Raw genomic sequence first — 27,534 nt, forward strand, 5'->3', positions numbered from 1 at the left:
GTCAGACACTGCATCCAGTCTGAAAGACGGGCCCATCTGAAGCAACAAGCAAAGCAGGAAAAAAAAAGAGTCCGTACGAGACGACATTCGAAGGTTAGATCTGGTCAAGGAGGAGCTCTCCATCGTCGACGATCACATCGTAATGAAGGGCTGTAAAGTGGTAATACCCGAGGCGATGCGAGCAAAGACAGTGCGGCAGGCGCACGAAGGCCACCGGGGGTGGTATCAACAAAGCGCCTATTAAGGCAAAATGTGTGATTCCCGAGACTGGACGCCATGGAAGAAGAGTTGGTAGGACAGTGCCAGATGTGCGCGCAAGTGGTGCCGCCACCACACCCTAACCCGCTGCAGATGTCCCCACTCCCTGAACACGTGTGGGACGAACTGGCGGTGGACTTCTTTGGCCCTCTCCGGAATGTTGCATATGTTCTAGTACTAAAAGATGAACATTCACGCTTCCCGGAAGCACAGCTGGTCGAGAGCACGGCTGCAATGTGCGTGATCCCAGTGCTCGACCACATGTTGTCCACATATGGAGTCCCGAGAGTCATCAAGTCCGATAACGGCCCCTGCCTTTTACCAGCCACGATTTTCAGAACTTTGCAAAGTACATGGGCTTTCAACATCGGAAAATAACCCCTCGAGGGCTGCAAGCCAACGGCACTGTCGAGAGGTTCATGGCGGGTATCAATAGGACCCTGCAGATAGCCACCATTCTTAACAAACCTTTCGAGCAGGCCCTCTGCCAGCTGCTGAGGGAATATTGACACACCCCACATAGCACCACATGGGTATGCCTAGCAGACCTCATGTTCAGAAGACCTGTCAAGACGAGACTGCCAGAAGGCCCGAATCTAACACCTCCAGCCCCGCTAGAACAGCAAGCCTGAGACAAGGACCTAGATGAGAAGAACAAAATGAAAGACAGAGCGGACAAACGGACGCAGGCTCACAAAACCACTCTGGAACCAGGAGATCAAGTACTCATACGTCAACCGAAAGGCTGGAAGGAGGACGTCACATTCGCACAAGAGCCCCTGACGGTAACGCAGAGGAAAGGCAAGATGGTCACGGCTCCAAGGGAAGGACATGCCTCAATGATGTGCAAAGTGTCACATTTAAAGAAGATAGTGAGTCCGCCTGAAACGGCCTGGGAACGCACCAACGACAGCCATGACGAAAGATGGGCAGATGAACCCTACCTGGGTGACGGAGAGTCGTTGGAAGAAGATGGGAGCAGGGAACAAGCGCTGTTGGCCCCGCCGATGCCTCAAGCCTCCCGACGGCCACAGAGGTGCCGCATGTTACCCCACAGACTGATTGAGGAGATGGTGTAAGGAACAGTGGGTGACCCAGTGCCTTAAAAATGGGGGAGATGTCAGGGCCGGTAGTAAATAGCCCAGCAGCCCCTCCTCATTGTTATGTGGGACGGCTGTCGTTGTGGCCAGTTCTCACGGGAAGTGACGTTGGGGTTAGGGAGGACGGCACGGGGAGAAAGAGTTCAGTTCCTGTTGTGCCGTCAATAAAGATGTGCATTGTATCTCCTGGTGTCCCGTGCCTTATTTCTGCCTGCGCAGCTGAGGCCTGCTCGGGGTGTGCAGCTGCACCAGGATAGCACACCTTAGTTTGCTAGGTTGGGAAATCTGTGTTAGGCTAAGGAAAAATAAGCTTTCATCTTACCCTTTATTATTTAATAAAATGGCGACTTGTGAGAATATTCTACCTATGTGTCAGTCTCACAATTCTGACCCCTCACAGTATATGAAGAAAACTGTGAAACAATGGCCTTTTTGTGCATGTCTGATTCACAAACTGTATTGTGGGAAGTTTAGTCCGCATGTGGGATTGCCAGGATTTGAGGGTGTGAATGAAAACCAACAACTTTTGCCAGCTCTTTGGAGGATACGTTTACTTAAGTATCTGCAATAGAAAAACCTATTTTACATCTGAGGGTTAGTGTCTTGGCTTTTTTTCTGGATGGTCTTGAGGTGCAGTCCAGTGGCTAAATAGTAGTGAAGCAGTTGGTGAAAAATGGAAAGATAACTAAGTATACACATGATCAAAAAGTGGATCTCGAAAGCAGTATCTACAGAGTGTTGAAACACAGAAGGAGAGAAGATCCAAAGTGGAAGGGAAGGCTAGACCAACTCAACTCTGTAAGGGCCAGCTACTTGGCTGGGTGACAGCAACCAGAGGGAGGTAAAAAAAACTGTGACTTTAGAACACAGCAGACAGGGTGATACCAACAGTGTTATTATGCCTTATTGCTGCTGTTAATAGTAAACATGGAGCGACTGAGTAAATATTGTAACATATGTATGAAGGATACCTTAGATGCAAAAATATAAGCGCAATACCAAAATATCGCTTTTCAACCATTCCAAAATAAAACATGTTTTCATTTAAGAATGCAGCATTTTGTGATTGCAGAGTAGAGCCACAGTTTGTTTTCTCGTATTCTTGATTTTTCCTACCAAAATGTGCTTACATTTCCCTTCACGTTGGTCACTACTGAACTACTAAAAAAAGCCATATGCCCAAAATCAAAAACATGCAACATGCCATACCTGAATGGAGCACGCTGCAAGCAATTATAGATGCTATTCACTGGTGTCACTGAAGAACAAACTGCATGCAGGTTTCTCATCCTTACTGTGCGCACTGTCTGGTGATGTTATCTGAGGTGGAGATGTGATGCTTCGACATTGTTTACTTGACTTGGTTAACTTCTTAAGCTCACTGGCAAGTGAAAGGCCTTTTCGTTTATCCTCACGTGAACTCTGTAAAACATTATGCATAATAACCATGCACTGTATTTAGTAACGTTATTGCTCAATCTCTAATCAAACATCACACTGAATTTGAGAAATGCCATGTTTCATAACAAATTGAAAATAAATCTATCTTGCTTTTTAGGCAAACATGCACGTATTCAACTACTGTCAGTACTGAATCATTACACTCCACATGTTCATATTTTAGGCTAACTGGAGACCATTAGTTATGTTGGGTCAATGTTATTTTATGCCTTCATAGAATACAGAACTGTAATCACTCTGCAGCCTTAAGAAAGGAACCACATATCTCTTGATTACTGTCTTCTGCATCATTGCACTCCACACTTTCTGGAGTTATCCAAATGATTCTGAGCATCTACTTAGAACTCAAGTGTTGGTTGACCCTGGATGATAATTTTTTGTGGGCTACAGCTGGATCCCCCTTTTCAACCACAGTGGGCAGTGTTAAGGTGTGGACAATCTGTTTGCATTCTAGGCTGGTTATCTCCCATGTGTAGAGAATACTCAGGTTGATAGGCACAGCAGAGTCCTCAGTGGACTGCCTGTATCAGAGGATTTTGTAGAGATATTTCTCAAATTCTGAGTTTCAGTCCTGAAAGTGTTTACCTCTGGGGAAAATGTGTTGCTGCAAAGGGATTGTTCTTTAATCGAGGATCCTGCAGCTTTGAGAATGATGCTTTCTCCCTTCCTTGGCTTCAGGTATTTCTCTTCATATTTCCCTCCTGTGTACAGCCCTCCTTCTCCATGATTATATTAAGGAACAGAAGGGAAGGAACTACACTGATTCAAGGTACCCCCGCCCCCTTTGGAAGAAGTCAGTTTTTGCCTTGATGATATAGACATCTTTGAAGTCACTCTGCTCTTCCCTTCAGAACCCCACAGCCCCTCGTTGGACCAACATTTCCTAGTTTACTGTGGCTCATTAAGGTGGAAGGTAGCGACATTTAAAGAAAAAGAGGCTTAGTGAATTAAGGGTATGTCGAGCAGTGAGGCTGCTGTCATCCAACAACACAGAAGGCCACCAACTCTACGCCCGACAAATGGCCTGGTTGGTTTGACTACTTAATATGCAGACAGGAAAATCCATTGAGGGTGCCCAGTTTCTGCCCTTCCCTGGCCTACAGGAAGCAGTTAGAAATATTGTTTTAGTTGGAAAGATGGTGCCTGTCTCTAAAGGTTGGGCTACCCCACAATGTGTAAGGACTGCGACAGACAACAGCAGGACTCTAGATAATGAGAATTGCTAGACAGCAAGTACAGATGAGCAACATGTATTACTTTTGAATACTCTGCAACTTCTAAGAACCACTTTGTATATGAGCTGGATTTGCCATGAGAAGCAAAAAGGCTGAGACCAGCAACAGGAACCTTGATTGAAATTTTTGCTGGACCATCTGTTAAATGTTAGCTTAATTCTTCTCTGAAAGTTGGGTCCTACCCAACGACATTTGCAGGGCTGTCACAATGAATTGAAGAGATTAAGTCTGATTACAATTTGACTTTTTGAAGATTGAGAGAGAACCTCAAGTTGTGCAGTATGAGGTATGTACCAAACAGGTGAACCCAAATGCACATTTGGGAATGTGCCTGGATCAACCATTCATCCAGGTAGGGAAAGCAGTGAATACAATCCCTTCTGGGGCAAGCTGCCAAGACTGACAGAAGCGTCATAAAAGCTCTGAGAGCTAAGGCTAGGACTGCAAACTGGTAATGGCTGCTCCAACCACAAGGTGTGTTTGGTGATTTAGATGAACAGTTAAGTGCAAACCGGAGCCCTGAATGTCCTGGGACCCCAGCCAGTCTTCTAGGTCCCAAGACTGCAGATTTGGGTCAAGGTCACACTTTCAAAAATTTCTACACACAGGTACAAGAAGTAATGGGAATACCAGCCCCTCCTCCCCTCTGACAGAGCCACCATTAAAAACAAGAATGATAGTAAAGGAAATATATGTGTATGTCAGGATGGGTCCGAAAAACTTTTTAAAAGGGTATTAATAGTATTAGAGGGTGCAAAAGGGGGAAGAGGGTGAGGGGTGTCTAATGGGTGGTGAAGGTAGTATGCAGAGGACAATTTGAATTTACGCAATACAACCCACCAGTTCATTGGTAGCCTTTGGTGGATGTTTTGAGACCTCCTACAGTAGGTAGGAGTCCATTGGCAGAGGAATACAAGAGAAAGAAGGGGACTTTGTCCACAGGTCTATGTAGGAAATGGAACAAGTTACTTACCTGTAATTGTTGTTCTCCAGCATGGGTCTGGCATGGATTCACATGCTCATGAATATTCCCCGTCGTCAGGCTGGGAATCCTCGGTAAAGAAAAAATCAGTATCAGTTTCGTTTCTGATCTGGCTTGCTTAGTAGTAACCAATCACTGGTCTCTGGGTCATAATGCCCCCAGCCAATGACTGCCCTCTCCCTAAGCCCCGCCTCTGGCAGCCATCCTCAGATTTGGTAGCACGTAAAGTGGCAGTATGACCAAGTGAAGAGCCGCAGAGGGGTAGGCGGGAGGGTTCGCATGTGAATACATGCCAGACCCATGCTGGAGAACAACAGGTACAGGTAAGTAACTTGTTCCTTCTCCAGCATGGGGTATGGCATGGATTCACATGCTCATGAATAAGAGAATACATAGCAGTACACACATGCACAACCACGGGAGGTAGCAACAGGCTCAACATTAAGCAATACAACAACTCAACATTAAGCATCTCTTACCTCCTCACCAGGCTCACCTTAAGCGAACAGGTTGCGCAGCACTGCTTGGCCGACCCTGGACTCCTCCCTGGAGTCCTGATCGACGCAGTAGAATCTTGTGAAGGTGTGCGTCGACCACCACGTCGCAGCCCTGCAGATGTCCAGCAGGGGCCCACCAGACAGGAACGCCGTGGTAGCAGCGATCGCTCTGGTCGAATGGGCTCTCGAACGGCCGGGCAGCGGTCGGTTTGCCAACTGGTGACAGTGCATGATGCACCCGGAAAGCCATCTGGAAATGGAAGTCTTCGAGAGAGCCTTCCCTTGATTCACAGTCCCAAAGTTCACAAACAGCTGTGATGTCTTCAGGAAACTCTTTGTGCGGTCCACGTAGAACTTCAGCGCTCTAGCTACGTCCAGCGAGTGTAGAGTCCTTTCAGCCGGCGACGAAGGAGACGGGAAGAAAACTGGCAACACCAAGGGTTCGTTGAGGCGGAAGTCCGACGGCACCTTGGGCATGAAGGAGGGGTGCGTCCTCAGCACCACCCTTGTGTCGTGAAACGTCAAGTATGGCGGCTTGCAAGATAGGGCCTGGACCTCTCCCACTCGTCGTGCGGAGGTGATGGCCACGAGAAACGCTGTCTTCCACGACAGAATTTTCAACGGTGCCGAATGCATAGGCTCAAATGGGGACCCCATGAGCCTGGTCAGCACCACGTTGAGCTCCCACGCCGGGGCAGAGGCCTTCACCGGCGGGAATGATCGGAACAATCCTTTCATAAATTCCTTCACCAGTCGATGAGACCACAAGGACGCCCGTCCCGTAGTTCTGGTGTATCGTGAGATGGCGGCCAGATGTATCTTGATGGAAGCGTGAACAAGGTCTATCTGAGTCATAGGGCCTGTGCGGCGGCAATGTATTGGCTTGGTCCTTTCGGAAAACATCCTGGAAATCATGGTATTCACTTGGCAAGGTATTAGCTTCTCCCAAGGTTGATACTGTCGCTCCGGGAGTCATGGGGATACAGACGTCAGGTTTCTCCTCTTGGTAATAGCAGGCAGGGGAGCAGTCATCGGGGAAGGTTAATTTTCGTGCACGCCAGACTATCAAAGGGTTGTGAGCAACGAACCATGGCATCCCTAGTATTAGCCTGAACTGAGGTGCCTTGATGAGATCGAATGAAATAGACTCCCGGTGTCCATCCTGGCACAGCAAGGTTACCCTGGCTGTGCACTGGGTTACTGGTCCGGAAGCGATTTCTGTCCCATCCACGGTGGTTACCTTGTCCATAGTTGGTTTACAAAGGAAGCCCCATCTCTGCTGCCAGTTCTTGATCAATATAATTTCCAACTGCTCTGATATCGATGTATGCTTCAACGGCATGCATTCTTGACGAATGTTGGTGGTTAATTAAGATCACTGGTATTGCAAAGTGCGAGGTCAGCAACTCTTTCCTCTCACTCAACAAACTGACCGCTACGTTTGTCGAGCTTGGTAGTTTACCGATTCCTTAGCTTCATCCTTCTCCGTGGCCCGACTGTTCTTGGGGGTTTTACTGGACAGTCCTTCAGGAAATGTCCTGGTTTCCCACAATACAAACAAAGCTGTTGTTGTCTTCTTTTGTCCCGCTCTTGTTTTGCTAATGGAGGCCGTATCCCTCCAATCTGCATGGGTTCTACAGCATTTTCGGGTACACGGGATGTGTTTTCCCTTGGTCGCACATACACGGTCCGAGGGTCTGTCCTAGACCGGTCTGCCTTTCGGTCCTGCAACCGGAGGTCTAGCTGCACGACCAGATTTATGAATTCTGCACAGGCTCTGGGTGGATCAACCACCTGGGCTAAGACGTCCTTTAATTCGCCTCGTAAGCCTCGATGGAATAATGTGGTTCTTTTGTTTTCTGGCCACCTAGCTTCGGCAACCAGCCTGCTGAAGGTAGCAATGTACGTTAACAAGTCCTGACTGCCCTGTCGGAGGGACAAGAGTTCATTGTCTACTGCTTGTTCCTGGGTATGGCGAGCAAAATGTTTTTCCATTTCTCTCTGGAACCCCCCAAAGTCATGTAAAAGAGGATCATCATGGGTTACCAATGGCACCGACCAATCTGCTGCACTACCACTCAGGTATGATAAAAAAACAAAAGCTACCCGAGCTTGGTTGTTTGGAAATGCTCCAGGCCTACAAAGAAAATGAAGGTGGCACTGATTGATGAATGCTGCATACTTCCGTGGGTCGTTTGAGAACCTTTCTGGTGGTGCCAGGGGCACTGTTCCCGGTAACGTGATCTGTACCGGAGTGGGTGGTATAGCGGGTTTTTGCATCGATGGATTGCTTCCAGGTAGAGGTGTCTGTCCTGCCTGTGATTGCAAGTATTGCCTGCTAATCTCTTAAGTGCGTTCTTTGGTCACTAGTAGGTCTTTCCGGAGGACATTAGTCTCTTGTCGGGCAGAATGAACCTCAGCACGAAGCTCTCCTAGTAATTGGCCCAATTGGTCCATTTCTGATGTCTCCATGGCGCCCAGGTGGATTTGTTATGGTAGGCTTCTTGTTCTGTTACGCTCACCTGGTATCCAAAGGGACGCCACCCAGCCGGGTTACTCGCTGGCATGCTTATCAGCTTTGCCCTGATGTGGTCTGCGGGGAAGGTTCTGCCTGAAAATACAGGAGGACTGTGTTCAAGACTGACCGACTGGGGTAAGTATCCTCCCTCCACCCCCATATAATTTCAGTCGCTCTGGTGCCCTCTCCTCACCTTGTGGTAGAATTAGGCGTCCTCTCCATCCTACCTTCTTTAAAGGGGCGCATTGTCTTTCATGGGCGAGTGCGGTCCAGTTACTTCACTGACGCCAGCCCGTTTGCTATTGTTCAGGTAGCTCTTATTGCTGTTCTTTAGTTTTGTTGCTGTCCTGCATGCCTTTCTTTGTTTAAAATGTCTCTTTTTTCTCTGTTAGGTATGCAGAGCTTCAGCGTGGCGATCTGGCTTGGTTGAGCCCCTCTGGTAAATGATGGCACATTAAAAGCACAATGATGCGGTAAGTAAGCGCTATGCGCAGCAAAGTTTTGCCTTTGCTAACCTCTGTTTTCCTTCCTTGTAGGTCGTGGTGTTCTTCAGTGCGAGTGGAATGTCTGGAGTGGTGCCAGCAGAGAGGTGACCAGCCAGGTAAGCCTTTTGAGCAGTTCGTAATTTGTAAATGTCTCTACTGCTTTCTTTAATGTTGCCTCTATCTTCCTCTTTCAGGTCATTCTGTCCAGGACGCATGCAGATTCGAGGAAGCTGTTCTCAGTAGCTGCGAGTGTTTAAAGATGAAGACTGCAGGTAAGATGCTGCTGCTAATGATGTTCCTTTTGTCTCCTTGCAGGTTCTGCTTCTCCGAGGTTCGAGGGAATAGCTGGACACGGTGAGCGTCACGTTGCAAGCTGCAAAGTAACGCAAAGCGTGTTGTCTTGCTCAGGTGTGGTGCAAATAGCCCCAACAAAATAGTCCAGGGAAAAGTAGTCCCTAGGCTACCACACCCAAAACACTAGACCGCATAGCTTGGTTCTTAGGAACCAAGCTATGTGGATGCCTCCATGTTGGCTGACAATACAATAAAGTACTTCCCAAGCACATTGTTTTTCATGGTGTATGAGCCTGTCACCATAGGCGCCAGGACTGTCCCCATGAGGGCTTTTGAAGAGGATGCCAGGCTCTAGAGGCCCTAGTCCTGACTCCACCTGGCCAATGGGTTTGCCAGAGGGGGTTTTGGGCGAGGGTTGTGACATTGTGTCCCTCCCCTTCCGCCCTCTTCCTGCCCTGGTGTGCTCTTCCTTCTTAAAAGGAGCCACGCCGCTTCATTCACCCATAACAAAAGACCCACAGGGCTCAGCAGAAAATCACCTGGAGGGCTGGGAGGAGAGCAATTCAGAAGGTTGGGAGGAGAAAGACTCCCCCTGACCTCTCTGTGTTTGTTTGTGTTATTTATTTATTTTTCCATTTCTCTGCCTCCGATCCCGTCGCCCATTCCCCTCTCTCTCTCCCCTTGCCCCCGCCTCACGGCCCGTCCAGCACCTCCCATTGGCCCGTAGGCCCTGCTTGCACCACCTGTAGTGGTCTATGACCCCATTGCTGCTCTATCTTGCGTGGTCCTCGCACACACGGTAGAGTGCTGTCAGAGCTCAGAATTCCTCCTGGAGCCTCTGTGCATTCAGGCACCTGTTGGTAGGTGAAAGACTCCCCCTGACCCGCTCTGTGTTTGTTTGTGTTATTTATTTATTTTTCATTATTTCTGCCTCCAATCCTGTTGTCCATTCCCCTCTCCCTCTCCCCTTCCTCCCGCCTCCCAACCATCCAGCACCTCCCATTGGTCCATTAAGCCCTCTTGAGGAGCCCATCCTGGGCAGCCCTCTGCCCAGCAGCCCCTGTGGCTAAGGGCCCCAAGGCAAAGGGCGGCTCCAGCCAGTGTCTGCAGGTGTCCACAGGGAAAGCTAGTGGCCAGCCGTCAACCAGCAGTAACCAAGGCAGGTAGGAGTGGCCCGGATTATATTTGGAACCTCACTCTACCCTGCAAACCTGACCATATGGCATACTCTCAAACTTAGGTGCGTTTTCTCCTGTTTGTAAAATTGCATTGTGACAGTGTTTGAAATTGCATTGTGAAACCTAGGCCTTTTCCCCTCTATTCAGGACTCTTAAACTTAGGTGCATTTTTCTCCTGTTTGATTTAAAAAATTGCATTGTGAAACCTAGGCCTTTTCCCCCCTATTTAGGACTCTCAAACTTAGGTGCGTTTTTCTCCTGTTTGATTTAGAAAATTGCACTGTGAAACCTAGGCCTTTTCCCCTCTATTCAGGACTCTTAAACTTAGGTGCATTTTTCTCCTGTTTGATTTAAAAAATTGCATTGTGAAACCTAAGCCTTTTCCCCTCTATTCAAGACTCTCAAACTTAGGTGCGTTTTTCTCCTGTTTTTTTTTTAAAGTTGCATTGTGATAGTCTTTAAAATCTAAGTGTCAGTCGCCTTGTCCTATTGTCAACTTGTCTCGCCTCACTCTGTCTCTTGCAGAGGGTGTCTTCTTGCACCCTGCCCTGTGTCCTTCCCTAGTGTTCTCCCCTTCCCTCCCCTGCCTCTTCTCTCCTCTTCCTACCTACGCTGTGGTGCTCTCTGTCTCTCCTATCTTCTCTAACTGCTTCTCTATCAACTATACTGCTCTCCACACTAAATCTGGTAGGAAGAAGTTTAAAAAGGACATCCTGGTCTCCAGCCCAGGCCTCCCTATCGCTGGCACCTATACCAGTGCCTCCTCCAGGCAAACTTTCACCGACAGCCTCTTTGTTGTTCCCTCGCCAGACCTATGGACTCTAAATGTGGTCTCTGTGCTCTCTCCCTTCTATTCCTCTCCCATTAATGGTGGCATCCGGTGGGATGCCCTCCTGGCCTCCTTCCACTCCTCTAAGGTCATCATTATTGTTTATGTGAATGACACGTCTTGGTCCAAGGCCCTCAGGCCAACCTTCACCTCTTCAAATAGACGCTGTGTTTTAGGAAGATGGGGGCTAGTTTAACAGTAGCTCCCTGAGCCCCAGTTTTGGTCGTTGTGAGAGATATATTTGCAGTGGGTACAAGTTGTTTATTCTTCATGAAAATTGGGGCCCATGGTGGCCCAACAGCCCCTAGCCCTTGATGACTCCGTGATCCGTTGTTTTTTGCCTCTGCTCCACACAGGATACTTACATCTTTCTTGTTATTGTCGGGTGCCGCGTACTACATCTTGGGGCACCATCTAAAGGCTCCGTTTGGAGAGCCATACTCACATTTGTAGACTCCATCGATTTCTGAAAGGCTTCTGGGGCATCCGTTTTTTTTAATTTTTGATTTTTTCTTGTTTTCCCTTGTGTACTCTCACTCAAAGTGTTTTCGTTCCTTTCCCTTCTTGATGAAACAGTCGAGTTAAGGAAGTTCATGCCCCCTGTAGGGATCTCTTGTGCTGGTCTCGATAATGATTTAATGAAAGCGTTAATTTCTGCCTTTTTAGATTTTACCTTGGTCAGTTTCTTAGTTTTTTTACCCTCCTTCCTATTTGCGTAGTGAGTGGCATTCAATCTCCTCTTTCTGCTTTCCTTGTTCTCCTTCTCCATCGGGATAGCCGATATCCTGCTTCCGTCCATTTTGATGGATCTTCTTCTGAGCCCCGGACATTCCCCTCTAACAAAGACTGTGTGGGGACTGTATCCTCTTCTTCCACCCCCTCTACAACTTTAGCCAGTCTTCTGAATTTCTCCAAGACTGACTCAGAGAGGGGGGTGTCGTCAAAGGGTTGAGTGTATCATCCTCGCCCACCTTACCTTCACCTTACCTTCTTTTTGAGCTGGCCCTGATGGACCCAAAGACTCTGCTGCCTGACTCAGCGGCTGCACCGCAGCGTTCCACAGTCTTTATGCAGCAAGGACAGCAAAAGAGGACTGGACTGGACACCTCAAAGGAATTCCACTGCAACCAACACAGACACAGAGTCACGACCCAAAGACTCTGCTGCCTGACTCTGCGGCTGCACCGCAGCGTTTCACAGTCTTTATGCAGCAAGGACAGCAAAAGAGGACTGGACTGCTCAAAGGAAATTCCACTGTAACCAACACAGACACACAGTCACGATCCAAAGACTCTGCCGCCTGACTCTGCGGCCGCTCCGCTGCATTTCACAGTCTTTATGCGGCAAGGACAGCAAAAGAGGACTGGACTGGACACCTCAAAGGAAATCCGACTGCAACCAACACAGACAGAGAGTCACGACCCAAAGACTCTGCTGCCTGACTCTGCGGCTGCTCCGCAGTGTTTCACAGTCTTTATGCAGCAAGGACAGTAAAAGAGGACTGGACTGGACACCTCAAAGGAAATTCCACTGCAACCAACCCAGACACAGAGTCACGACCCAATGACTCTGCTGCCTGACTCCGTGTATCAAGATTGAAGATTATCCTATATGGAAACAGTTGAACAGAAACATTTACAAATATAAAAGAAGGTCCCTAAGAAGCACACCATTTGTGTCAATACAATTTGGATTATGCAAAACATGTGTTGGGCGTTGGTCCTTACTGTTTTGTAAGGCAAAACACAAGACTTTAGGAGGAAATACTTCTCTTGTAAAAAATACTTTACAGCTGATACCTCATAATTTGATATATGTTAAAATAAAAAGTGCACACAAACGGTACAGTAAATATCTGACTTGAAAATCACAAATCACTCTTGTGCAGGTATCATTGTGCCAATATTAGCTGGATAGGACCTCAATAAATAAATGTCATTGTAATGCAAATCTTGCTGTGTCACAGTACAAACCAGCAGTCTGAAAATATCACACAGGTACAATGATCAAAATGCAAATAATGTCAACTGGTGCAAATATCACCAGGTGAAAACTGTAGGAAATATTACTGACAAGTAATATCAGGAGGGCTAGAGAGGATGGTATTACAATGGTAAAATATTACAGTGAAGACAGGAGCGGATGTCACTATGGTGCAAATCTCTCAGAGTGAAATAAGGCAGGCATAAACAGGAGCATAAATTGCAATTGTACAAACATCCCACTGCAAAAGCCACATGGTGCAAATATTACTGGGTGCAAGTATCACAGTGAAAACTAGAAGGGTGCAAGTAGTAGAGAGCCAGAGCAAAGAGGGTAGTGCATATTTAAGGCAATGTCTGGCACATGATTTGAGTACATGCATAGTTGATGGCAATACCCAGCATTTCATAGCAACATTTGGTATATGATATTACGATGTGGGCATTTTATCTAGTACCTAGGAATTTTTCGGTGTGAGGAGTCAGGAAAGAGACGCTGACACAGAGAGATGATAGTTAGGCTACAAACATGTATTTAAAACGGGGAAATGCCTAGCTGTCCCTACCCCAAGAGGAATTTCCCTACCTCAACCAAATATTAAGGGTCTCTCCCATGTCAAGATGCCCAAAGCAAAATGTCCTGTGCCCGAAAATCCGATCCTAGCCCTCACACTCTACAAGTAACTCTAATGTACATATAAAATGACTGCTGAAACATTGGAGCCTTGGTTCCTACCCTTTGGTTCATTAGGTTACCAAGTTGGAGGCAGCGGAGGATATTGCCAGTACTTACCTGCAGTATTTTCAGGAGGCCACTAACACCCTGGCACCTCTGAAAACCAAGAATGTCTTTGAAATAAAAGACAATGACTGGTTTACTCCTGACTTACAAAGGCTGAAAGCAACTAAAAATAAATGTTTCAACGCCTGGAGATGCCTAGCTTGGAGGCATACAAGCTGGCTGTGAATGTTTTCAAAACTGCAGTTATAGCAGCAAATAAAATGGGTTCAATGATAGAATTTGTAATTCCCAATCAGAGACCAAAGAACTTTTTAAAATACTAAGAGAATTAGAAACCCTGTACATGAAGAGCTTGGATACAATAATAAAAGATACTGCTTGGTGTACTCTGATTTTTAGAGCAAATTGGACCGGATAAAGAAGGATATTGAGAGCAATCAGATGGGCATGGGTACCATGGCTAATACGATTCAGGAAGTGGCATCGACACAAACATTGCAAGACATGCAGTTCAATTTTAAGGCTATATTTCCAAACCCGAATTAGCCATTGTAAAAATAAATCAAAAACATCATATACCCGATTTAGAGCATAATAAATGACCATAAACATTGTTTTGGTTTCAATCAAAAATATAATGAAATCATTGAGTTCATTATATTTTTGATTGAAACCAAAACAAAGTTTTGGTTTCAAGAAATCAATGATTTCATTATATTTTTTATTGAAACCAAAACAATGTTTATGGTCATTTATTATGCTCTAAAATCGGGTATATGATGTTTTTGATTTATTTTTACAATGGGGATTGGGGTTGTTTTCTTCTTAAATGTATGATGCAATACATGACTTCATTTAAATTACCTTGTTGAATTGGATATTTGAAATATTTGATATGTTTCTTTGCACCCCATTTGTGTTCAATGTTTTTCATAACCAGTATGATTACACCAGCCCTGATTTGAAAAAGGCCAGTGAGGGCCGAAACACGTGTTATCATAAGGGCTAATTTATGATCACAATGTGATGACTAGAAGTAAATAAGGATTAATAACTAACTAATTTAATTTAAAAAAATTCTAAATCTTAAAAGGCGCTTTGTCCTGGATCTTTTTGGATGCTTTTGCATTTCTTATCTATAAAATAAGAAAGATTGGTGCTGAGTATAATCACTTCTCTGTAGCAGGGGGTGATATTGTGACTAAGAACAAAGTGAAAACTTTGGGAATCATCCCAGATCAAAATTTGAATATGCGGGAGCAGGTTAGCAGCCTTGTGTCAGCCTTGGCCTACTACATAAAGTTGTTAGTACAACTTCAGCCGTTTATCTCACATGCAAATGCTGACACGATAGCAAGGGCTATTGTGGGTGCAAAGATTGATTATTGCAGCAGCCTACTTGAGGCAATCTCAAAAGCAGAATATAATCGTCTGCAAGTGATCCAGAATAGTGCAGTAAAAGTAATTTCTGGACTCAAAAAGAGAGATCACATCTCTGACACACGATGCAGTCTGCATTGGCTTGCAATTGAAGCAAGGATTAATTACCATCTATTAGTAATTACCCATAATTGCTTTATGGGATCAAGCCCATTGTACTTGAGTGAGGCTCTGTTCAAGAAATCATGCACAAGGACCCTCAGGACTAATAATAAGAACCAGTTTATGATACCAGCCTGCAAATTCAGCAGGGTCATGACTTGTGCTTTTGCCATGGCTGTGCCCAGGGCTTGGAATGCTCTGCTGCTGGATCTACGAGAGCTGAGCTCTACAACGATCTTCAGAAAAAGGCTGAAAACTGTTATTTAGATAAGGTTAACATTCCCGTTGGGATTAGCTTAGGCGTGTGCTGATCTGAACCGTGTGAAGCTTGTTTTCTCTGGAGCTTACTACTGTGGTCTTGTCTTTGCTTTCACGATTTTTGTGTGCACCCTTAAGCCTCAGGGTCAATGGTGCGTGTTATAAGTATATTAAAGTAAAGTAAAGTAAAGTAAAGTCAAAAGTGACAAGGATAATGTCTTTGGGCGTTAAAGTGCACACAATTTAAATTACTCACCGTAGTGACTAGAGTACTTCTAGTCCATAGTCCCATTGACTCCATCTTTGTGGGGGCATCCCCCAACACAGGGAGGGTACCAGAACCTTTGACAGTGAAAAATTGAGCTTCCCTTTTAAACTTAGTATAGCGTGCGGCCTCCAGCCTGGTTATGCCCCACCGAGGCCCCGCCCTCCAGCACCTCACCTCCCCTTTGATCACATCGGATGCTTAGATACCTGGCTTAGTACATATTAGCCCTTGGCATAATAGCGGGGGAAGGTGAGTGGGGCGTATGGAGGAAATGGGAATATGGACTATGAGTACTCTAGTCACTACAGCGAGTAACTTTAATGACATCCCAAGAAGCTCTGACTGCATGGGCATGAATCCACTCAGGGACAGGTTTGCCCATGGTCGTGTACGCCTCCGAAATGGCCTGAACCATCCAACAGGTGATGGAAGCCTTGGAATTCTGAGAGCCGGGGGAGGAGCCCCCAAAAGTCACAATCAATGCCTCGGACTTCCTGAAGAATTTCGTCTGCGAGAGATAAAACTTGAGAACACTCTTGAGGTCCAAGGAATGTAGGGTCCTCTTTGCCTCTGACTGTGGGTTTTGGAAAGAAGACCAGAAGGCAGATCTCCTTATTCAGATGTAACAAAGAGATCAACTTGGGAAAGAAGTTTGGGTGAGTACGCAAGATGACTGTCGTTGTGAAACGTGGTGAAGGGCTCGCATGAAGACAACGCCAGCAGGTCACTGCAAAGGCTGCAAAGCTGCTAGAACCACACTGAGGTCCCAGACCGGATGCGGCCTATGCACCAGAGGAAAAAGCCTAGACAACCCCTTAAGGTGGGCCTTAAACACCGGGTTGGCTGCCGAAAGCACATGCTCTGGGAAATTCTTGTAAGACCCAATGGCAGCCAAATACTTGCGGCAAGTATCCACCCGAACTCCAGAGAGAGCCAGATGTACTGAAAAAGCCCTTTGTTGCGAGCCCAATGGCAGAACATAGTCCATTTGCTCTTATACTGAGACTGAGTCGACGGCCTCCTGGCCTGCTGAGTAATGTTGCAGTTGTCATCTGAAAATTGAGCATGCTAAAGCCTCAGCTGATCAGGAACCAGGCCGCCAGGGCCAGTGGCTGGGTCCGAATGTTCCACCGCCCTGCCCTGCTGTGTCAGGAACCCCCTGCTGGGGATTAGAAGATGGACTGGACATCGGGAGCGCAACTGCAGATCCGAAAACCAGGGTCTCGAAGGCCAGTGAGGGGGGGGACAACCAGGAGAAGGTTGCAGCCCACGGAGGCCCGGATCTTGCAGAGAGTCCGTTGGAGCAGATGGGTGAGCGGGAACGCATAACGCTGTGATACCTCAGGGTTTGGGCATACAATAAAAGTAATAAATAAATAACGCCTGCGGCCGTGCCAACAGATCTGGAAGGTCTCTCTCAGTGAACCATGTCCTGCCCATGACGCAAAGTGGGAACACTTGGCATTCCGGAGAGGAGCAAACAAATCCAGGTCCGCAAACCCCCAATGCTGGAACAGGGGCAACAAGGATTCGTTGTGCAACTCCCACTCATAGGTGTTCAACCCCAGGCGACTCAGCTGATCTGCTTCTGCATTGTTTTCCCCCTGCAGGTGGACTGCCAAAATCCAAATCCCCACTGTAAGGCCCATTCCCAGATCGAAACTGCCTCCATGCAGAGGAGGAAGGAATGGGTGCCACCATGCTTGTTCAGGTAAAACGTCATAGTAGAATTGTCCATCCTGGCCAGAACCGACTTGTCCCTAATTAGGGACAAAAATGTCTTCAGGGCCAAGCCCACTGCGCCGAGGTCGAGCAGATTGATATGTAGGAGGGCTTCCGTCCTGGACCATGCTCCATGAATCGCATAGCCCTCCACAGTAGCCCGCCAGCCCGAAAGAGAGAAGTCCGTCAACTCCACCAGGGTAGGCTCCCGGTCCGGGTGAAGGGGGCTCCCACTGAAACATTGCCAGTTATCAGCAAAGATCGGGCAGAAAGGAGTGGCGGTATAGGGATCCTGTCTGAGACCCCGTCTCCTGATCCCAATTGGCCGCCAGGAGTAGCTGGAGGCACCACATCTTGAGATGGGCGTGCTGTACAGTGAGCATGCAGGAGGCCATCAGGCCTAGAATGTGTTTGAACCATGCCGTGGTGGTCTAGTTGGCCAGAAAGTGTCCCACCCACTTGCGGAGGGACAGAAGCCTCTTGGGCATGGGGAACACCCGCTGAATGGTAGTGTTCCAATGCACCCCATGGAAGACCAGTTCCTGAGATGGGCATAACTGCGATTCCCACTGGTCGAGCGAAACCCCAGCTGATGAAGGGTATCCGCCAACCACTTGCAGGAGTGCACCACCCCGTTGGGTGACCCCGCCCTCACCAACCAGTCATCCAGATAAGGGTATAGATGATGGCCCTCCAAGCAGAGAAAGCACTGCACTCGTCAACTTTGCGAAGACACGAGGGGCCGAGTTCAGGCCGAAGGGCAGCACTCTGTACTGGAAGTGGTACGACATAATCGTGAACCGCAGAAACATCCGATGCGGTTGATTAATGGGTATCGCCTGCATCTCCAAGAGCGAAAAGACCTCCCATAAAAGAGCCGGGGACCGGATCTGACGACGAACAGGAGGAGAGTATGGTAGAGGCAAAGGACGAGGAAGACTGAAGCCCATGGAGACTATGGATAGGATCCACAGGTTGCTGAAAAAACGCTTCCAGGTGCCCTGGAAACGAGCCAAACTGCCCCTCACAGGCGAGCTGTGTTGCCCCACCTTGACGTCACTGCTTCTTGGCATCAGAGGCTGGGGCAGAGGATGGGGGGCGGAAAACCCCATGCAATGTCCTCTGCTGCTTTCTCCTGTTGTGGCTGGGAGACTTGTCAGGCATCTGTGTACCGTGGTCTCAGAACCCCTTGAAGCTGGAGAAAGCACTGGGTTTGAACTCAGTCCTACCCTGGGATTGAGGGAAGGATTTCTGACCTGTTTTTTGTCAGGATGGCCAAGGACTTGTCGATTTAAGTGGAGGTTTTCATCTGTGGATTAATGCAACAGGTCCAAGTCCTCAAACGGCAGAACCAACATCAGATGAAAACTTTGTGGCATGCATCCACGCCGTCCTTCTCATCTTGACACCATGGCACAGCCCTCTGCTGGCTGTATCGATGTGGGTGACCAAAGATTCCATGAGGTCCTGCGCAATGGCTCAGGCATACGCCAGACCGGCCTCGAAGGAGGCTTGCTTGTCCGAAGGGAGGTCGTGCAGAGATTCCCAGAGCTCCCACCATAGCTTCTGGTTAGCCGCCGCCAAGAGGACATCCGCGTTGGCCTGTCGCAGATGCAGCCCTGAGATGAAGTAACAGCTCTTTCCCAAGGACTCAAGAGTCCTCCTTGGAGAGGCAACTGGAGACGGCTCCTGTGGAGGAAAGCTCTGCCAGGCCCTGAAGGCGGTCATGAAAGGCCTTCCCGGATGCCAATGGTTCATCGTCCTAGGCGTCGTCATCATTGACACCATCGCCCCCCCTTTTTTTTACAGACCAAGGGGAATCCGGGCCCTGGGGCACAGGTGCTGGCGGAGTCCCTCCCAGGTCTGCAGACATAGACAGGTCCAATGGTGGTTATGGGGAAGGTGTTGTTGCAGGAGGAGGTGGGGAAGTCAGAACAACCGGTGGGCCGTGAACTGGAGATGGGGCCAGCACCAGGTCCGGGAGCGCAGGAGGAATATGTGGAGTACCCAGAGGAGGGGGCCAAGTCGGCACCACCTGCGGGATGACCTCCTTCACAATGTCCTTCAGGAGCCCCTTCATCTGAGGAGAACGCATGAGGAGGAGGAAACGCTTGAAGAAGCGCTCCTCACAAGCTGTCTGATCCCTAGGGGTCTGGCCCTCTGAGGTGCTGGGCCTCCGCTCCTGGTCAAACCGCCAAGGCGCCTGGTGCGTGTAGCCATACAAGTGTGATGGGGAGATGTAGCCCTGAGGTGACCAACAACCTGCACCGTCGCATCCGCTGCCACTTCCAAAGGGAAGGGGGCTGGGATCATCATGCAAAGCCCATTCGATGGGCGAAAGTACTGGCAGCCCTTCAGCTGGATAAAAGATGGCCACCTGCCTGGCAGGCTCCACCACGTGCCACTGTGCCATTTTGAAGCTTTATGCCACGCACTGTGTGGGAGGGCAATAAGGCCCTGACCCAAGAGAGGCCTCAGACACTTTGCCTGGTATACTCTCCTGCCAGGGCTTTCCTCGTGTGATTCCCTTCACACACTTGCAAACTTGACTTTGCCTGGGATATTCACTTTCCTCATGTGATTCACTTTATTATTCAGACCCTCCAGGAGATTGCAGCATGAAATGGCAAATTTTGCAGCATGAAATGGCAAATTTGCGGCACAGACCTTTAATTATTGCTGCATTTTTGCAGCACATTTACTGACTGGAGGATGTAGGATTGTCACATTGCAGGAAAGAGGCAGAGGGCAAGGCTACAAGAGAGCCAGGGTGTCTTTATTTGTACCTTTTGTATCAATTTAATAGGAAGAGTCCCTGATGTTCTGGCTTGGCAGAACAGTGCTTGTTTTGGCTATGTTTTTGGTTTAATGTGCATGCCTATTTAATATTATTAATGGTATTGATCATTATCAGTTGTAATGCCGAAAATATTCCCCATCTCTATTCTCCAATCCCCCAAACACCCACACACCTCTCTCACCAACACACCTCACACATCTCACCAATTCCCATCACAACTTGCATTCCCAAACCTCTCTGTCATACACATACTCATGTGCTCCGTCACACTGTCAAGTCACAATTTGCACTCCCAATTAATTTTTTTATTTTTTTTATTTTTGTATTTGTATAGTGGACAACAGCCCTTGGGCATCGCAGCAAGTCGGTTTGCTTGGTTACAGGTATGAACATACAGAATGAAAAACTGACAATGATGCACAAGATAGTGAGCACATGTTATTCAAAACAGCCAAGTTTTGGGGCCTTTGCGGAATGCGAGGGAGGATGGTTTGGCCCTAAGGGTGTGTGGCAAAGAGTTCCATTGCCTGGCAGCAATGAAAGGGAAACTGGAACCACCTGCTTATGCGCGTTTGACTCTGGGGACTACAAGTCAGTGGGAGTACGGTGTTCTGGTGGGTCTGGAGGAGCATGCTTTGATTTCTTTAAGGGAGAGATAAGGGGGGGCTGTGTGGGTGACGCACTTGTGAGTCATGGCGAGAGTTTTGAATAGAACAGGTTCTTCGATGGGGAGCCAGCGGGCTTCTTGTCTTCCTGCAGAGATGTGTTCTCTTTTGGGGAATTTGAGGGCAGCTTGGAGAGCGTTGTGCTGGATTATTTGTAGTTTAAGTACATTTTTGACGAGATACCAGTGAAGAGGACATTGCAATAGTCTAATCTTTGCCTACTAGTGCTCTGGCAATGGAGAGGCAGTTCTCGTGGACAGGAATGGTTTAGCTGTGTTCAGCAGCTTGGTAGCATAGGCTGCCGAGGAGGCGATAGCGCTAACTTGATGTGACATAGACAGTGTGACGTCGAACTATACTCCGAAGGTTTTTACAGAGGATGATACGGGGATCGGTATGTTGTCAATTGTAAAGTACTTGTATTGGCTATTGAATTTTGTTAGGCTTTCCTGGGGCCCTATCCCTGCCACACTCCAAATCATACTCCAAACTCACACCCTACACTGCCAAATTCCTCTTGCATTATACAGTTATGCATTCTTTCATGCTAATTATGCATCTTGCATCCTTTCTCCCAATCCGGCTGTTAGGATGGATTTTCTATAATCTGGACTGGTGGACAGATGTATAGAAGGCATTCATATATTGTGACAGGGACAACTCTGGGGAGCTGTAGCCAAACCAGTTCAGGTAGCAATGGCAGGCGATCTAGGCAAAGTTCTTCAGAGGTGGTGAGCCTGTAAAGGGTCCACAATGAGTTCACACAATGGGAATCACAGATTACATTTAGGATGTATAAAAATACAATTCTCATTTATTGGTCAAACACACTATAGAAAAATGACTACTGGCAAGTAGGGTTAGAAAACAAGACTAGCAAAATAGATTGCATATATACCTTCACTTATCAGAGGACATAATATACATCACAAATTCCTGCAAAGGAAACGTAAGGTTATATTATGCAGTTTAGGTCCACAGAGAAGGATCCCTAACTTAAAATGTCCTGCTCTATGTTGTCTGGGGCCTCTAGCCCAATAGGTCAGGTAAAGTTCCACAGATTCTTTGACGCAGGAAACAATGCAGGTATGGTCTCTGGGGTCCAGTGAAGGGTTCTAATTGTCAGAGTACAAGGTAAACTAACTAACAGAAGTTGGACCAACTTCCAGAAGTGTTTGGCAAGCAAGCATTGGCAAAGCCAATGTTGTTATAATAAAGTTTATTATAAGCCCATAGGGAGTTTAGGGGTAGGCAATAAACATTGTAACGTACCCCCTGTATACTCCGATTCGTCCCCAGACTTGGCAGGACATCGGAAAAGGGTCTGAGGTTGCTTTTCCCACCAATAGTCGCAGTCCTCGATTTGCAGGGGTTGCAGGTTCTAGATTTATTTATTTTATTTTTGAATTTGTAAAGTGGGCTACAGCCGACGGGCATCGAGGCGCTGTTGCAAGCAGATGTCTTAGTTACAGCATTATGTAGGATAGCTCATGGGTTACAGAGAGCATAACCTGGGTATAATGAAACGGAGGCAGGTACATAGGTAATGGACAGACAGCCACAATAATAACGCATGGTATACCAACAATGTAACAGTGCATGTGTGCAGGGTTAAAGCAGAAAGGCGGCCACCAAACCCAGGAGGCCCTTTATACAAACAGCCACGTTTTGACAGCTTTTCAGAAGGATGTGTGTGATTCAGTGCTCCTTATGTGTGTTGGTAGGAAGTTCCATTGGAAGGCGGCGATGAAGGGGAAGCTAGAGCCTCCAGCGCGGGACCTGTAGATTTTGGGAACAGTGACCATGTTGGTGTAGGCCATTCTTGTAGGTCTGCCCGAGATGGGTTTAGCAAATCTCTAGGAAAGATACATGGGTACAGTGTTGTTGAGACATTTGCGTGTGATGGTGAGGATTTTGAAGGTGATGCTTTCCTTGATGGGCGGCCAGTAGACTTGTCTCCCAGTGGCAGAGATATGTTCCCTTTTCAAAATGCCAGTGGCAGCCCAGAGGGCATTGTTCTGTATGGCCTGAAGTTTTCTGATGTTTTTTTTACAGAGGTGCCTGCTAGCAGGGTGTTACAGTAGTCTAACCTTGATCCAATTATAGCCCTTACTATGGTGAGGCAGTTCTCTCTGGACAAGAAGGGTCTTGCTGCATTAATCTATTTTGCAATTTTGCATGGTATGACGCAGCGGATGCAATCGCATTGACTTGTCTGCTCCTGGTGAGATTAGAGTCTAAGAAGACCACCAAGGTTTTGACCGCCTGCGACACAGGGATAGGAGTATTGTCAATGGTGAATGAGGTGTACTTTTCGTCCAGTTTCTTTAGGGTTGCTGGGCCCCAATAAGTAGCAGTTCAGTTTTTTCCCCATTGAGGCACAGCCAGTTTTCTGCCATCCAGGTTTGAATTTTGGAGTAAATGGTGTTTAGCTGTTCCCTGTCCAGGTCATAGTCGCCGGTGAGGGGAGTGAGCACCTGCATGTCATCTGCATAGTTGGTATATGATATACCTAGCCCGTCCAGGAAATTGAATAAGGGCTTCATGAACAGGTTGTAGAGGGTGGGAGAAATGCATTTGATAATATCTGGGTTGGCGCATACTTGGTCCGAAAAAACTTGCAACACTCTGCCCTGGAGATATAAAGCTATCCAAGCTGTGGCCTTGAAGTAGAAGTTGGTAGTGAGGGTGCTATGTTCCACAAGATCAAAAGCTGCTGATTGGTCGAGTAGTAGGAGGAGAGCCGGTTTGCCAGCATCTCTGAGATCATCAATTTGATTTTTAAGGTCTAGAAGTGCAGTTTCCGTACCATGGCCTGGACGGAAGCCTGACTGGCATAGACCAAGGAGGCTACTGGCCTCCAAGAAGTTCTGGACCTGCAGATATGCTGCCTTGTCCAGGATTTTAGAAGGAAAGGGACTGTAGTAATGGGCCTATAGTTCCCTGGGACGGTTGGTTGGAGTGCGGGTTTCTTCAAGAGCGGGCGTACCCAGTCTTCCTTAAGACATGCAGGGACAAGCCCCGAAGTGAATGAGGCATTGATGAAAGCTGTCAAAAAAGGGCCTAAGGTGGAGGCACATTCTTTATTTATTTGTATTTTATTATATTTTATATAGAGCCTTTAACCAAAGTGCTTTACATAGGACAATAACGGTACATTAAAATCAGCAATAGAGATCAGTGTTCAGGGTAAACCAGTACCAATCAAACAGACGACAGGAGCAGATGAGTTTTTAAAGAAGAACGGAACAGAGATTAGGAGGTAATGGATCGAAGAGATAGAGGAAGAAGGTTCCAGTTGAGAGGAGCAACAAGTTGAAAGGAGCGAAAGCAGGATTGAGCACAGGGGGGACAAGGAACATTAAGTTGAAAAAGACCAGCAGAACAGAGTGAATGAGAAGGAGAATAGAATGAGAGGAGAGATGCAAGATAGTCAGGGGCAAGACCGTAGAGAGATTTGAAAACTAGACAAAGAAAATTGTATTTTTGCTGAGAATAAAAGGGAAGCCATCCAAGTGAGGCAAGAGAAGAAGAGATTGAGTCCTAATAGGAAAGAAGACAAAGTGAGTGATTGGAAGAGTTATAGATTGATTTAAGAGAAGCAAGACGTGAACAGGGAAGGCCAAAGAATAAAACAGAACAGTAAAAGAGTCGGGGGGAAAAAACTAGCGAGCCTACAAGAATCTTTGTGGCGTGAAAAGTAAGAAATGGGTGAATTTTACGTATGTTCTAGATGTGAAATCAACAGGCACGCGAGGTGAGAGAGATATGATGGGCAAAGGAAACATCAGAGTCAATATAAAGACCAGGGTTGCGAGCAGTGAGAGAAATAGGGAGATTAGAGGGAGGAAAAGAAATAGAAGGAGGAGGAAGAGGGGATAGGAGAATATTGGCAGAAATTAATAGAACTTCAGTCTTTCCAGCATTTAAAGTAAGAAAGTGAGAAGTCATCCAGGATTTAATAGCAGTGAGGCAAGATGAAAGAGTGTGATGAATATCAGGTGTAAATGATGAGAAGGAGAGAAAGAGCTGGATATCATCCGCATAGAAGTAGTGCAAAACTCCAAAAGATGAAATAATAGGAGCAAGAAAAGAGGTGTACAAAGAGAATAGAAAATGACCAAAGACTGACCCTTGAGGAACTCTGTGATTGAGAGAAAGAGGAGAGGTGTTGCAGCCCCAAGAGACGGCAAAGGTACGGTAAGATAGGTAGGACGAAAACCAGGAAAGAACAGATCCCTGTAAACCAAAAGAAGAGAGAGAGTCCAGTAGCAGGGAATGATCCACTGTGTCAAAGGCAGCAGATAGGTCAAGAAGAATGAGAACGGAAGAGTGTTTTGAATAACGAGCTGTGAGGAGAGAGTTAAGTACAGAGGTCAATGCTGTTTCAGTAGAGTGGCAGGGTCAGAAACCAGACTGAGTGGGGGGAATAAGAGATAGATCAGATAAGAATGTAGGGATTTGTGAGTATACAAGACCCTCAATGAACTTAGATAGAAATAATAAGCTGTGCAGGACAGGCGTCCCCTTTACAGTTGGACGGCTTGATAGTTTTGAGGAGGGCAATGACTTCCTGTTCATTCATTTCTTTGAAGGAAAATGGTGGGATGTCATGGGTGGTCTCACATTGGAAGTCAGCAATTTGTTGGCTTAAAGCCTGTTGATGGGCAATGATTTTACTTTGCAGAAGGTTCAGCTTGTCAAGCATGTCAAACTGGATACTATTACACCAGTCTGCATTTTTGGTGGTGGAGGGCGGAGTGGGAGCTGGTGATTCCAACTCTCTAAAAATAGCAAAGATTACTTTAGATCCTGATTTAGAGTTGGATATCCTTGTATTGAAAGAGTTGCTTTTGGCTTTGATGATGGCGACTTTATATTCTTTGGCAATGAACTTGAATACTGCTTCAGTACAGTGACAAGGTTTGGCTAACCAGGCAGAGTGTGGGACTCTCTTTCTAGCACTCATTTCTAGGAGTTTGGATGAGAACCAAGTCTTCGTGTCTTTATTCCGCTTGGCTTTTCTGAGGCTCAGCGGGGCAATGGCTTCCACTGCGTGGTCTATGATGGTTTTGTAGGTAGCGGCCAGGGTATCTGGGTCCTTGGAAAAAGGTGCCTTGAGGGCAGGCGACTGAAGGTAAGGCAGGAGCCTTTCCTTAGTGAGTTGCCGGGAGCTCCTGCAAAAGGCTGGATGGAGTGGTTCAACAGGCCCGGGGCGGCTCTTTAGTGATGTTCAGACAATGGAATTGGAGAAATGGCTGAGATAGTGCGGGGGCAGTTATGATGTGTGACCCAATTTAGGGTACGACCTTTAGTGTGTGTGGGTAGTTTTACCGCTTGTTGGAATCTTAGGGAGGATAAGGATTTGTTAAGGGTTAAGGGTTGGGAGTCTGCTGGGTCATAAAGGCCAAGATTAAGGTCCCCTAACAAGAGGGCTTTGGAGGTTTTCTTTAGGTTGTTGGAAATGGTGTGTAAGAGAGCATCTTGGAAGTCCGTATTTGGTCCTGGAGGCCTGTACACTATGTGGAGAGTGATTGTGCAGCTAGGGGTTGGGGGGATATTAAGGAGCAGGTAGTCACTGTTAGAGCCCAGGTCTCCTCCTTGCACTTTTCTAATAGAGATGGTCTCTTTCGCTGTAAGGGCTATCCCTCCTCCTTTCTGAAGGGGGCAATCCTGTCTGAAGATGGTGTAGCCTTGAAGAAGGGCTGGTGATAAGGCTGGTCCTGAAGCTTCGTGAAGCTAGGTTTCACTGATGATTAATAAGTCAAGGTCTTGGTTAATAATGAGATCGTGAATGTCGAGGGTGTGGGCTGGGAGTGAGCGGGTGTTGATAAGTGTGCAGCTGAGGGGAAGCGAGGGGGAGTTCCTGGGTCTGGTGGTAACGATTGGCTCATTCCCAGGTACAATGTAAGGGGCCGCATTAGTGGGGGCCACTGGCAAAATCACAGGGACATTGGTAGGGGCCACATTGGTTGGGGCCACTGGCAAAATCACATGCAAATTGGTAGGGGCCATAGGAAAAATCACATGCACATTAGTGGGGGCCACATTGGTTGGGGCCATTGGCAAAATCACAGGCACATTGGTAGGGGGCACTGGCACAATCACAGCACATTGGTAGGGGCCACATTGGTTGGGGCCACTGGCAAAAAAATCGCAGTCACATTGGTAGGGGCTGCACTGGTTAAGGCCATTGGCAAAATCACAGGCAAATTGGTAGGCACCATAGGCAAAATCACAGGCACATTAGTGGGGACCACATTGGGTGGGGCCATTGGCAAAATCACAAGCACATTGGTAGGGGCCACATTGGTTAGGGCAACTGGCAAAATCACAGGCACACTGGTAGGGGACACTGGCACAATCACAGGCACATTGTTAGGGGCACTGGCACAATCACATTGGTAGGGGGCACTGGCACAATCACAGGCACATTGGTAGGGGCCACATTGGTTGGGGCCACTGGCACAATCACAGAAACATTGGCAGGGACCACTGGAAAAATCCCAGGCAAATTGGTAGGGGCCATAGGCAAATTCACAGGTACATTGGTAGGGGCCATATTGGTTGGGGCAACTTGCACAATCACAGGCACATTGGTAGGGGCCACATTGGTTGGGGCCACTGGCACAATGATAGGGGCCATAGGCAGAAACACATACACATTGGTAGAGGCCATTGGCCGGGTGGCAGCAAGATGCGAGGCAATAAAAGGTAC

General features: G+C 47.3%; 1 protein-coding gene across 6 annotated transcripts in view; it reads right to left on the reverse strand.

The window, feature by feature from the left end:
• Positions 1–27,534, reverse strand: part of PLCE1 (phospholipase C epsilon 1) — a 3,624,599-nt gene that overhangs the window by 37,593 nt on the left and 3,559,472 nt on the right. For 4 of the 6 annotated variants that reach the window (XM_069611343.1, XM_069611341.1, XM_069611340.1 and 1 more), the window contains one exon: positions 2,654–2,780. In XM_069611343.1, the coding sequence (XP_069467444.1) occupies positions 2,654–2,780 (127 nt within the window). Of the gene's footprint in view, positions 1–2,567; positions 2,781–27,534 lie in introns of all 6 variants that reach the window. The other 2 variants (XM_069611342.1, XM_069611345.1) reach the window with 1 other exon arrangement.

This window comes from Ambystoma mexicanum, chromosome 8 (genome assembly GCF_040938575.1).
Source record: "Ambystoma mexicanum isolate Mex_15411 chromosome 8, UKY_AmexF1_1, whole genome shotgun sequence".
Taxonomy (NCBI): domain Eukaryota; kingdom Metazoa; phylum Chordata; class Amphibia; order Caudata; family Ambystomatidae; genus Ambystoma; species Ambystoma mexicanum.